The sequence below is a fragment of the Aquarana catesbeiana genome, linkage group LG06 (assembly GCF_042186555.1).
Source record: "Aquarana catesbeiana isolate 2022-GZ linkage group LG06, ASM4218655v1, whole genome shotgun sequence".
NCBI classification, from domain to species: Eukaryota; Metazoa; Chordata; class Amphibia; order Anura; family Ranidae; genus Aquarana; species Aquarana catesbeiana.
The window spans coordinates 211,489,429-211,502,900 of NC_133329.1; the positions used below are offsets into that span (position 1 = coordinate 211,489,429).

The 13,472-nt window shown below is 44.1% G+C and overlaps 1 protein-coding gene across 3 annotated transcripts in view; it reads left to right on the forward strand.

The window, feature by feature from the left end:
- Positions 1 to 13,472, forward strand: part of USP7 (ubiquitin specific peptidase 7) — a 636,127-nt gene that overhangs the window by 402,132 nt on the left and 220,523 nt on the right. For all 3 annotated transcript variants that reach the window (XM_073632969.1, XM_073632970.1, XM_073632971.1), the window contains 4 exons: positions 2,000 to 2,105; positions 10,460 to 10,552; positions 10,635 to 10,702; positions 12,542 to 12,642. In XM_073632969.1, coding sequence (XP_073489070.1) covers positions 2,000 to 2,105; positions 10,460 to 10,552; positions 10,635 to 10,702; positions 12,542 to 12,642 — 368 coding nt within the window. The remainder of the gene's footprint in view (positions 1 to 1,999; positions 2,106 to 10,459; positions 10,553 to 10,634; positions 10,703 to 12,541; positions 12,643 to 13,472) is intronic.

Genomic DNA, 13,472 nt, shown 5'->3' on the forward strand with positions numbered 1-13,472 from the left:
GGCTGGGCCAGGCGGAGGGGGAAAACGCAGGTGCTAGCAGGTATCTGGGCTGATCCCGCTAACACTGCGTTTTTGGGAACCCTAAACTGCTGGGGATGCTAGTATAGATCTGATCGGATCAGATATTGATCCGATCAGATACTAATACCACTAAGGGAGGTGTACGGTGCGTACGTGGGTGTTAGCGGTACTGGCGCTAACCTGACGCTGCCTGGGGCTGGTGCTTGCCAGTTCACCAAAATGCTACCAAAAAAACTGTTAGCGATCACAGGGATCAGGCCTGACTCTGCGAACGCTGCAGTTATGCATTTAGTGTTTTGTAAGTGACAGTGATCGATTGATACTGCACTTGGGTGGGCTGGGCCGGGCGGAGGGGCAAAACGCAGGTGCTAGCAGGTATCTGGGCTGATCCCGCTAACACTGTTTTTGGGAACCCTAAACTGCTAGGTACGCTAGTATAGATCTGATCGGATCAGATATTGATCCGTACAGATACTATACCACTAAGGGAGGCGTATGCTGCGTGCGTGGGTGATAGCGGTACTGGCGCTAATCTGATGCTGCCTGGGGCGACGCATATCACCGCCGGGCGATCAGGGGGCTAAACCTTTATTCGGTAATAAACGGCGGGTGCCCTGACACTATAAAAAATAAACAAACTAATCAGCGTCACCCGTAACACTTATACGGTGATCAGTGGTGAAAGGGTTAACTAGGGGGTAATCAAGGGGTTAAAACCTTTATTAGGTAGTATATGGGGGTCCCTGTCGCTATAAAACGCTGACGGCGAACCTAAATATTTACCTCCCTAACTAGCGTCACCAGTGACACTAATACAGCAATCAGAAAAATGATCGCTTAGCGACACTGGCGACGGGGGGTGATCAAGGGGTTAAAACTTTATTAGGGGGGTACCCTAGACCTAAAGGGGGCTAACATTAACTGCCCTAACACTTCTGTCACAAACTGACACCATGCAGTAATCAGGAAAAAAAAAAACTGCTTGGTGTCAGTGTGACAGGGGGGGGAGGGGTGATCGGGGGGTAAAGGGGGGTGTTTTGTGTGCCTGGCATGTTCTACTGTGTGTGTAGTGTGTTTTCACTCACAGTGTAGTCTTCTCTCCTCGGCGCCGGAACGGAAAATACCGAGCCGAGGAGAGATGACATCGTTTCCTTTGCTGCTGTTTAGCATACAGCAGCAAAGAAAATGATCTGATTGGCCGGCGGCGATCGTGAGGGGGGGCCACGAATGGATGGTCTCCCCCTCACCTCCGATCGCCGGGGGACAAAAGAGGACCGCCTCGGGCATCGGGGGGGGGGGGGTCCAATCGGACCCCCCACCCGCGGGAGGCAGATCACATGTATGTACGTGATTCTGCCTGCCCGTGCCGCCTTGCTGACGTACATCGGCGTGAGGCGGTCCTTAAGTGGTTAAAGAAAAGTTTACAATTTTTGCTGTTTTATTGGTAATCTGTGTTTCTGTTGGGATTAAGTCCCGCTTCACATATGCGATGCGGGAACCAGTGCGATTCCAGTGCATCGCATGTCACCTGCTGGCAGTTCACACTGACATCTGCCAACCGCTGTGGGTGTCAATGCAAAGTTAATGTCACCCCCATATCGGATCGCAGTGCAAACTGAAAATGGTGCAGGAATCGGATCACATGGGTGTGAACACCCATGCAATCTGGTTCCAGTGCGGACCAAAAAAAATACTGCACCATTTTGGTGTAAATTTGATGCAAATTCAGCCATACAATCTGTATGGCTGAATTTGCGTCGCACAGACATCTCATGTGATCTGCACATAAATGCGAATCGCATGCGATGTTCAACTTTGCACAAGTGTGAAACCAGCCTCAAGGTTATAAGGAGGAGAAATCACTCCAGCAAGGACCCAAACAGCGGATGTCAGGGTTTCACATTATTTTAGTAAAAACATTTGTTTTACATTTTGATGTCTGAATATTTAAATTGATTTTTGCCATGTCTTGTTATAGATGATTGAGCTCAGTGACAATGAGAATCCTTGGACAATATTTTTGGAAACTGTAGATCCAGAGATGGCTGCTAGCGGGGCAACACTTCCCAAGTTTGACAAAGATCGTAAGTGTAGGCTATCATCTCTAAAATTATATTATTTGTTATATATATATATATATATATATATATATATATATATATACATACATACATTTTTTCTTATCAAAGTGGTTTCTTTCTCTGCATTGTTTGGTTTCTGTTGCATGTAAATGTTAAAGCTCAACTCCAGGTACAAAACTTTTATTTTAAATATGTTCCTCAATAGTCAAAGGATATAGATGCACTTTGTGTGCACCAAATGTGTCTACAAACAGTTATTTCCTTGTAAAAGCAGCCTTGACATCACCTGACTGCACATGGCCTGCAGAGTGTGAGTGAGATACCAGTAGCTCGACCCACTACAGGCTGCCTGCAGAAAACTACAGGGGGTGGATTAAAGACAAGTCATCCTGCACAACGTGAGAGAGCAGCAGTGACTGCCTCTATGCATTAGTTTCCTGTTATAAAGGTCAAAATTTCACACTGGATTACTGCACAGGTTTACAAGTAGACAAAGAACACCAACATTCAAGTAAAAATACTCATGCCTCTCTTATAATAATACTTATACTTGAGTTCAGCTTTAAATGATATCAGTGTTTTGTTTTTGTTTTTTGTTCTTTTGGTTTAACTTGTGAATATCAGTTGACTGACCCGGAATTTATTCTACATCCTTGTGCACTAGGATTTTTGATAAACTCATTAAAAGGCCTAGTTTGAGACTATACACTTGGAGATGGTCTCTGATTGAACCTGAAGAGGGTCTCTGCTTAGTTGTCTGGTTAATCCCCTGGTCACACTGGTGCAACTTGTCACGCAACTTGACAGTTTCAAATCGCATGACAATTACCCTATTGTCCGCATTGGAGCGGTCAAGTTGGTGCGTTTCTGACTCCGTCTGAGTTTCTCCCATTTTGTAAGTAATTCCTGCACTACTTTTTGCAAGTTCTGGTGTGACTTGCGTAGACATCTGTGCATTAAGTTGTACAGGTGTTTTCCAAGTCTCACCTGAAGTAGCACTTACCAGATGAAGAGATCTGCGCTAAACCAGAGGTCTGTATGTAGAGGCCGAGCAGTACTTCACTCAGAAAAGATTGTCCAGTAGTCATTCAGATACTAGGGTGGGGGGTTGCCATCTGGATTAGATGAGCTCTTGATTAAAATGACCCTATTCTACTGACCTCCATGTCCTTGCTGTCTCCTGTACTGATGTGGAGGTTGGTGGGGACTGAGGGTTGACAATTTTGGATATGTCCCTTTTCCAGCAGACCTTGGGGCATTTTAAAAACATAACAGGGCCACTTTGACCGTACACTTTAGGCTTAGACTATAAACCGTTAATATTTATTTATATTTGTCTCGCTAGTGATACGAGGACCCTGAATGCTTGATTTTTGTGTTTGTTGGGCAAAGATTTGTGCTACCAGCTATATTAAAGCGGAGGTTCACACAAAAATTCAACCTCCGCTTTTTGGAACCCCCCCTCCGGTGTCACATTTTGCGCCTTTCAGGGGGGAGGGGGGGTGCAGATACCTGTCTAATACAGGCATTTGCACCCACTTCCGGGTGGGAGTCTACGCCACTTCCCGTCCCCCCGCGCTTTCTGCTGGGGCACACACGGGTCCCAGAGACAGCAGGGACCGTTCTGATTGCGCAGCTTGACTCGCACATGTGCAGTAGGCAACCGGGAAGTGAAGCCGCAAGGCTTCATTTCCTGATTCCTTTACAGAATTTGGCGGCGGCAGCATCCGAGAGCCGAGCGACGCTTCGGCCTCGGGTGCAGACATCGCTGGACCCTGAGACAGGTAAGTGCCCTTGTTTTAAAAGTCAGCAGCTGCAGTATTTGTAGCTCACTATACCTCTCAGCAAATAGCTTGGGGTGTCTATTTTCCAAAATGGGGTCATTTGGGGGGGGGGTTGTGCCATCTGGGCATTCCATGGCCTGAAACTGTGCTAGGCAGTGAAGAGTGAAATCAAAAATTTACGCCCTTAGAAAGCCTGAAGGCGGTGCTTGGTTTTCGGGGTCCCGTGTGCGGCTAGGCTCCCAAAAAGTCCCACACATGTGGTATCCCCATACTTAGGAGAAGCAACAGAATGTATTTTGGGGTGTAATTTCACATATTCCCATGGCATGTTTGAGCAATATATCATTTAGTGACAACTTTGTGCAAAAAAAAAAAAAAGATTTGTCTCTTTCCCGCAACTTGTCACAATATAAAATATTCCATGGACTCGACATGCCTCTCAGCAAATAGCTTGGGGTGTCTACTTTCCAAAATGGGGTCATTTGGGGGGGGTTTGAACTGTCCTGGCATTTTATGCACAACATTTAGAAGCTTATGTCACACATCACCCACTCTTCTAACCACTTGAAGACAAAGCCCTTTCTGACACTTTTTGATTACATGAAAAAATAATTTTTTTTTGCAAGAAAATTACTTTGAACCCCCAAACATTATATATTTTTTTTAAAGCAAATGCCCTACAGATTGAAATGGTGGGTGTTTCATATTTTTTTTTCACACAGTATTTGCGCAGCGATTTTTCAAACGCATTTTTTGGGGAAAAAACACACTTTTTTAAATTTTAATGCACTAAAACACACTATATTGCCCAAATGTTTGATGAAATAAAAAAGATGATCTTAGGCCGAGTACATGGATACCAAACATGACATGCTTTAAAATTGCGCACAAACGTGCAGCGGCGACAAAATAAATACATTTTTAAAAGCCTTTAAAAGCCTTTACAGGTTACCACTTTAGATTTACAGAGGAGGTCTACTGCTAAAATTACTGCCCTCGTTCTGTCCTTCGCGGTGATACCTCACATGCATGGTGCAATTGCTGTTTACATTTGACGCCAGACCGACGCTTGCGTTCGCCTTTGCGCGAGAGCAGGGGGGGGACAGGGGTGCTTTTTTTTTTTTTTTTTTTTCTTTATTATTTTTTTGCTTTTTTATCTTATTTTTAAACTGTTCCTTTCATTTTTATTTTTTTTTTATTAAGTTTATTGTTATCTCAGGGAATGTAAATATCCCCTATGATAGCAATAGGTAGTGACAGGTACTCTTTTTTTAAAAAAATTGGGCTCTATTAGACCCTAGATCTCTCCTCTGCCCTCAAAGCATCTGACCACACCAAGATCGGTGTGATAAAATGCTTTCCCAATTTCCCAATGGCGCTGTTTACATTCGGCGAAATCTAAGTCATGAAATGCTCGTAGCTTCCGGTTTCTTAGGCCATAGAGATGTTTGGAGCCATTCTGGTCTCTGATCAGCTCTATGGTCAGCTGGCTGAATCACCGGCTGCATTTTCAGGTTCCCTGTTGGGACAGGAAAGCCAGAAAAAAACATGGAAGACGGTGGGGGGGGGGGGGGGGGGCATTCCCTCCCACTGCTTGTAAAAGCAGTCTAGAGGCTAATTAGCCGCTAGGATTGCTTTTACATGAAAGCCGACCGCTGGCTGAAAAGAATGATACCAAGATGATACCTAAACCTGCAGGCATCATTCTGGTATAACCACTCAAAGTCCAGCAACATACCAGTACGTTGCTGGTCCTTGTTAGGCATATATTGTAAACTTTTTTTTCATGCAGCCTGTGGGCTGAACGAAAAAAAGATATTGATCGGTGGGTATGCCCACCATTAGAATACCTCCCTTCATCCACCCACTTCTAATGATGGGCATACATGCACCATTTATATATGCCGAAGCATGGGGGCATCCTCCCGCAAAAGGCAGGAGCAAATTGCTCCTCCACCCACTGCTGCCCCCACGCTTCGGCATATATGCTGAAGTATGTAACTGTGGTGGTGAAATCACCTCCCACAGCGCTGGAGTCACGGCTTTATATATCGTGGGAGCAAACGCTGTTGCTGTCAAGATAAATAAATCCGCGCTGCAACTGAATGGCGTACCTGCTAAGCAAATGATGGTTAACAATAAAACAAAGTAACATTACAGTATAACAGTAAGACTTACCATACCTGCAAAGCAAATACAAAAAAAAAAACATAGTAAAAAATAAAACATTTAACGCAACCTGTGCCTAAAATATATATATGCCGAAGCATGGGGGCATCCTCCCGCAAAAGGCAGGAGCAAATTGCTCCTCCACCCACTGCTGCCCCCACGCTTCGGCATATATGCTGAAGTATGTAACTGTGGTGGTGAAATCACCTCCGACAGCGCTGGAGTCACGGCTTTATATATCGTGGGAGCAAACGCTGTTGCTGTCAAGATAAATAAATCCGCGCTGCAACTGAATGGCGTACCTGAAAACAATAAAATGGTTACCAACAAAACACAGTAAACGGTAAAGTATAAAAAATCTGAAAAGCAAACATGGTAAAACATAATAACAATAAAACATTGCAGAATAGAATAGAGTAAAAAAGAGCAGAACAATAGAGAGAGAGAGAACAATAAAACAACAACTATTTTTGTTTTTTTTTATTTTATATTTTTTTTTGTGTTTTTATTTTTTTTTATTTTTTTTTTATTTTTCTTTTATTTTTATTTTTTTACATTTTTTTTTAGTAACTTTTGTAACTCGTTCCAGGTTTGGGTCTCTCAAAATGCAATGGCATCTTGGGAGACCCTGTGTTAGTGTGCCTAGTCTGTGCAGTACTGAACCCTACGCTAATACTCAACTAATGTATGGTAGCGTTCAAAGCATTCACCCATGCAAAGACCAGGATTGCCAGGACAGGAGGGACAATAAGACCGGGTGTCACGCCTAAATCCGCGCTTGCTACAGACACGACATCTTTTTTGGGGGGCTCGTTGGGTAGGGGTACTCGGGGTGGCATAAAGAAAATGCAGCTCATGCAGCCGGCTTACTGCATTTGGTTGGGGAAGGTGAGGTAGAGCACCGTCTGGAAACAGAAGGGCTCTGACGATCTCTTCCTGGAATTTAAGGAAGGATCCAGTCTGTCCTGAAGCTCTGTATAGCACATGAGCGTTCAGCAAAGCCAATTGAAATAAATAGACACTTTTTTGTACCAGCGTCTGGCCTTACGGGCAACTAGGTACGGCGCCAACAACTGGTCATTGAGGTCCACCCCTCCCATATTAAGGTTGTATTCGTGGACACAGAGGGGTTTCTCCACAACACCAGTCGCCGTAGGGATTTGGGTCGTCGTGTCTGCATGAAGGGAGGTGAGAACGAAAACATTCTTCTTATCCCTCCACTTCATAGCGAGCAAATTATTATACTTCAAGCAGGCTCTATCCCCCAGCCTAAGACGGGAATCTACAAGCTGCTGGGGAAAGCCCCGGCGATTAGGTCGCACGGTGCCACATGCTCCAATCTGCTGATCAAACAAGTGACTAAAAAGTGGCACGCACGTATAATAATTGTCCACGTACAAGTGGTACCCCTTTCCGAATAAGGGTGACACCAAGTCCCACACTATCTTGCCAGTGCTTCCTATGTAGTCAGGGCAGTTTGTCGGCTCTACGTGACTATCTTTGCCCTCGTAAACCATAAAACTATATGTATAGCCTGTGGCCCTGTCACAGAGCTTATACATCTTGACCCCGTATCTGGCACGCTTGCTGGGAAGGTACTGTTTGAATGACAAGCGGCCAAAAAATTTAATCAGGGACTCATCAATGCAGACAACTTGATGGGGGGTAAACAAGTCTGCAAAACGTTGGTTGAAGTGGTTTACGAGGGGCCGAATTTTGTAGAGCCGATCGTATGCAGGGTCTCCATGAGGACGACAGAGTTCATTGTCGTTGAAGTGCATGAACCGCAAAATCTGCTCGTATCGTGCCCTGGCCATGTAAGCAGAGAACAAGGGTGAATGGTAAATTGGGTCAGTGGACCAATATGACCGCAACTTACTCTTTTTATTCAACCCCATGAGGAGGGAAAGGCCCAGAAAGGTCTTAAATTCGGAGACCGTAATTGGTCTCCAATCTCTGGCAAGGGAGGACTGGGGATTAGCGGTGATGTGTTGACCAGCGTATAAATTGCTTTGGTCCACAATAGATCTATAGAGATCTTCGGTGAAAAACAGTGAATAAAAATCCAGTGGCGTAAAGTCAACTGTTTCCACCTGAATTCCGGGTTGGCCAGTGAAAGGGGGAAGTACGGGTGCTGCAGAAGTGGAGGGTTCCCAATTCGGATTGGCCAATGCAGCAGGAAGGGCACTATGGGCACGATGGGCCTGTCTTTGTCTTCTTGGTGGCAGCGGGACACTACTAGTGCTTGCCACCTCGCCAGCTTGAACTGCACTTATGGGACTCGCCACGTCACCACGTGATACTGCAGTGCTGGATGTACGACCAGGGTGTACTAGGCCACTGGTGCTTGCCAGTTCACCAGAAGGAATAGCGGCGCTAGTACTTCTCTGCTCCATACGAGAGCCCTGCGGTTCTTGCACTTCAAGGACAGAAGAAGATTGGGGTCTGGTACGCCTGACCTTAGCAGGGACCACAACTCTGTCGTCAGAGCTATCTGTCATGGAGCCGCTGTCCTCTACAGGTTCGTATTCTGAGCCTGAACTTGACAGATGAGTGACTTCCTCTTCACTATCTGTCATACTCAGAAACGTGTAGGCCTCTTCACTAGTGTACCTTCGATTTGCCATTTTAGGCTCTAAATTTAGGGGTACACTAGTGAGACTCACAGGCAAAAAAGCTCCTGACTGTCAGCGACTGTATCAAAACGCTACCATAAAACTGTTAGCGATCGCAGGGATCAGGCCTGACTCTGCGAACGCTGCAGTTATGTGTGCTTAGTGTTTTGTAAGTGTCAGTTATCGTTCGATACTGCACTTAGGTGGGCTGGGCAGGGCTGGGCCGAGGAGCAAAACGCAGGTGCTAGCAGGTATCTGGGCTGATCCCGCTAACACTGCGTTTCAGGGAACCCTAAACTGCTGGGGAGTATAGATCTGATCGGATCAGATATCGATCCGCTCAGATACTATAGCACTAAGGAAGGTGTATGCTGCGTGCGTGGGTTTTAGCGGTACTGGCGCTAACCTGACGCTGCCTGGGGCGACGCAGACCTTATCTGACCCTAAAAATGTAATTTATATCACCGCCGGGCAATTAGGGGGTTAAACCTTTATAGGGTAATAAACGGCGGGTGCCCTAAAACTATAATAAACTGTAATAAACTACAAAAAACAAACTAGCTAACCAGCCTCACCCGTAACACTTATACGGTGATCGCTGGTGAAAGGGTTAACTAGGGGGCAATCAGGGGGTTAAAACCTTTAGCAGGTAGTATATGGGGGTCCCTGTCGCTATAAAACACTGACAGCGAACCTATATACTTACCTCCCTAACTAGCGTCACCTGTGTCACTAATACAGCGATCAGAAAAACGATCGCTTAGCGACACTGGTGACGGGGGGTAATCAAGGGGTTAACTTTTATTAGGGGGGGTTAGGGGGGTACCCTAGACCTAAAGGGGGCTAACCTAACTGCCCTAACACTTGTAACTGACACAAACTGACACCAATGCAAAAAAAAAAAAAAAAATGCTATTGGTGTCAGAGTGACAGGGGGTACAGGGGGGTGATGGGGGGTGACAAGTGTGCCTGGCGTGTTCTACTGTTAGTGTAGTGTTGTGCAGACTTACTTGATGTCTTCTCTCCTCGGCGCCAGATCAAAAAGACCGACTCGAGGAGGGATGACATCACTTCCTTTCCCTCTGTTTACATTACAGAGGGAAAGGAAGCATTCTCATTCGCCGGGAGCGATCGGGAGGGGGTGGCCAACAATGGATGGCCTCCCCCTCACCTCTCATCGCCCGGGAAGAAATGGCGACCGCCTCGGGCACCGGGGGGGGACCGATCGGACCCCCCACCCGCAGAAGGCAAATCACGTATATGTACGTGATTTTGCCTGTCCATGCCACCTTGCCGACGTAAATCGGCGTGAGGCGGTCGTCAAGTGGTTAATGAAAATGTGCTGACAGAAATATGCAGGAAGCCATTTCTGATCTCCTAAAAAAAAAATTCTGGCTGTCCCTTGCCCCAGTTTTGCTTGGTGACATATAAGTTGCTTAGTGAGGTCAAAATCTCCTGATCTTGTTTTTTACTTATCGACTTGGTGGTTCTTGAAACCAGCCAAATAGCATTAGAGCCATATAGCGAAGCTGAGCACATTTGCTTTAATAGTGGGATAACAAAGTTAGATATTTTATCCAGTCTGTCAAACTGTTTCTGCTAAAAATCATTAATCCCTTTTTTATGTGGCGTTCCTTTTTGTGCAATTTTTTATTTATTTATTTTAGTTTGGACTACATTTTGTTTTTTGTTGAGTGGCTGATGAATGCATTTTCAGAGTTGGTAGTTTGCGTGTGTAATCTCGGAGGGTATTTTGCTGTTACCTAATTGGCTTTTCACATTATGGCAGATGACGTTATGCTGTTCTTAAAAATGTATGATCCAAAAAGTCGAAGTTTAAATTACTGTGGACATATCTACACACCAATCTCATGTAAAATACGTAAGTACGAAGAATTTTCTTTTTGTTAAAATGCTCTCAATATTGCAGGAAATTTTGGTAAATATTTTCTCTTTTCCATTAGGTGACCTACTACCAGTTATGTGCGAGCGAGCTGGCTTTCCGCAAGGAACTAACCTTATCCTCTATGAGGTGATATCTTTTTACACTTTTTTTTTTTTTAAACCCTTACACCTTAAAGGGTAAGTTCACCGTTACAGAAAAATCTGTAAGGTGAACTTACACAGTATGCCCTCCTAACCCCCCCATCTGGCCTGAAGCGCGGCAATCGCCCGCAAGGAGACATCGGGTTGCCACCTCACCGGTCCAGGGCTTAGAAATCCCCCGCAGCTTAATCTCCAAAATGTCAGGAGTTATGCTTTTCTAATTGGTCGGCACCAACCAATCAGAACCCGCGTAGCCTGTCCTGTCACTGCGGGTGAAGAGGTGAGAAAGCCGCGGGGTATTTCAAATCCCCAGACCGGTACAGCGGCGATACGAGCTGTCAGTGCGGGGGATTGCAAGACTCCAGGTTAGAGGGATGGGGAGGGTGTCCAGTGTAAGTTCACCTTACAGATTTTCTTTAAAGGTGAATTTACATTTTTAAGTGAAACTATAGGCACAACTCTTCATTTTTTTTTATTTTTTTTTTCCTCCCATTTTGGATAGAGCAAGGCAGGGTTAGACCCCTGCCAAATTTTTTTTTTTGCCATCAGTGTCCCATTGAGGAGATTTCCCTTCACTTCCTATCCTATAGCCAAACAGGAAGTGAGAGGAAATCCCTGCAAATTAAGGGAATTTTTGGCGGCCCCTCAGGCCACCAGAACTAGCGTTCCTATTGGAAGATTTCCCAAAATTTGGGATTTACTTTCACTTTTAATGGTAAACAGGGCAAATACAGAGGGTGAATCTCCTTAACGGGGGCACAGACAGCAATAAAAACTGACAATTATTCTAATCCCACTAAAAAAAAAAAAAAAAAAAAGTGTTTTGCCTTTATTTGTACTTTAAGGGCCATTTTCTGTGATGTAGGTCAGGTGACAAAATGTATGCAGCAGCTACAGCTTCCGTGTGCCACAGAGCTATCAGTGTTTTGTTTTTGTTTTTTTTGTTTTTTTTTTTTCCTGCAGGGTTAGAGCTCTAAGACTCATTTTCATTTAGGCAAAATTGTTAGCGTTTAGTTTCTCAACATTTACCCCTAATACAAGTGTAAACCTTTCCAGTAGTATTCATAAGAAACACATGGGAAAAGAAAATCTTTTTTTTTTTTTCTTGTAGAACATCCAGTCTAATAATCCCACTATAACTATTCTGTTAGTTGTTTACCCTGAAATGGTTAACACACACAAGTGTACTTGGTTTCATAGGAATATATAATAATAAGGTCGATTTATGAAGAGGTCTAAGGTATATGAACAGTTTTATCTCACAACATTTTTCACTTCAGATTGGTCAGTTCACAAGCATAATTACCGCAAGTTTTTTTTTTTTTTCCCCCCTCATTAAATAGTTTCAATAGCTTGTTTATTTGTTTTGACATCTCTTGTTGTTTTACTTCATTACTTCATTTTTTTCACTCCAATAGTTCCATTCCCTGTTCCCCTCAATAGACTGTCCATAGAACCTCACAATTACCAACAATCAGAAGCTAGTTGTACTTTGGAAGCTGACATGCAAACCAGCTTCAATAACGGATAGGTTTGGCTTTCTCATGGTGATCACATGATTGGAGCCCATACTTCGCAGAAAATTGAATTGACAGGACTTTAATATGTACACACAGTTCCCTTTCAGATAAAACGGAACTATATAATTAAAAAGCATATTACATTTTGATGGTAAAGAAGCTTGAATTATGAGAAAACCAAGGTATAAAGCAGGCCATTACAATAGTCAAATATTTTACCCAGTGTCTTAATCATAGAAATCTTTTTTTTTTTTTTTTTTCTTTTGTGTTTTTTTTTTTTTTATTTTTTTTTATTTTTTTTTAAGGAAGTAAAACCGAATTTAACGGAACGCATTCAAGATTATGATGTATCCCTTGATAAAGCACTTGATGAGCTTATGGATGGCGACATTATAGTATTTCAAAAGTGAGTATCTGTGGCCACTGCATCTTGCATGCAAAGCTTTTGTTACATCCTAACAAGTAGGGTGACTTTTTTTTTTTTTTTTTTTTTTTTTTTTTTTATAGCAATACTCTTAGTAGTTTTGTATAGCTTTAGGCTGCTTGTATAAAGTGAAGCGCTCAGATTTGACAGGTACCAAGTCCAACCAAAAAAAAGCCAAAATTAGACACCAAGAGGAACTTTATTCCCCTTGGTTTCCTGATCGCTTTTTTCGTGCTTCAACTCTCGGGGGTCTCGATAAGCAAAATTCAGCAGAAATCTTTGGTAAACATTCCTGCAGTGCTTCCGTTTCTATAGCTAATAAGGTTGGAACATTGTATTAAGTGATTAGAGAACAGCGTACCAGAGCTTAAACGTCATTTGCATGTTGAACTCTTTGAGATTTCCGAGGTACTTGATTGAAAGAAGTGACACGCTTCTTGTACTCTTGGTAACTTGTGTTCCCTTTAGAAAAAGAGAGAGAGAGGAGCGCCTCTAATTAAACTGCTTTATTCAATGAAGTAACAGAAATAATAGCCACTTACATGTAAGCAAGCAACAATGCTCTCTGTGAGTCAATGACTGAAAACAGGCTGCAGATGGAGCACAAGCTGGGGAGATGCCGCTATTCCGTGGCTGTGAACGAGGGCAGAGAACCGGGACGGGAACCGCCACTCATGCAGGGAAGGAGAGGACAGCTCGCTGAGCCAGCGTGTGACGTCAGCCGGGTGGATGGAAACACAACGCGTTTCAGAGCATGCGCAGCGGCCATGGGGCGCATGCGTGCTCCTTTCTCAAGTGTAGTGATAGGGAAT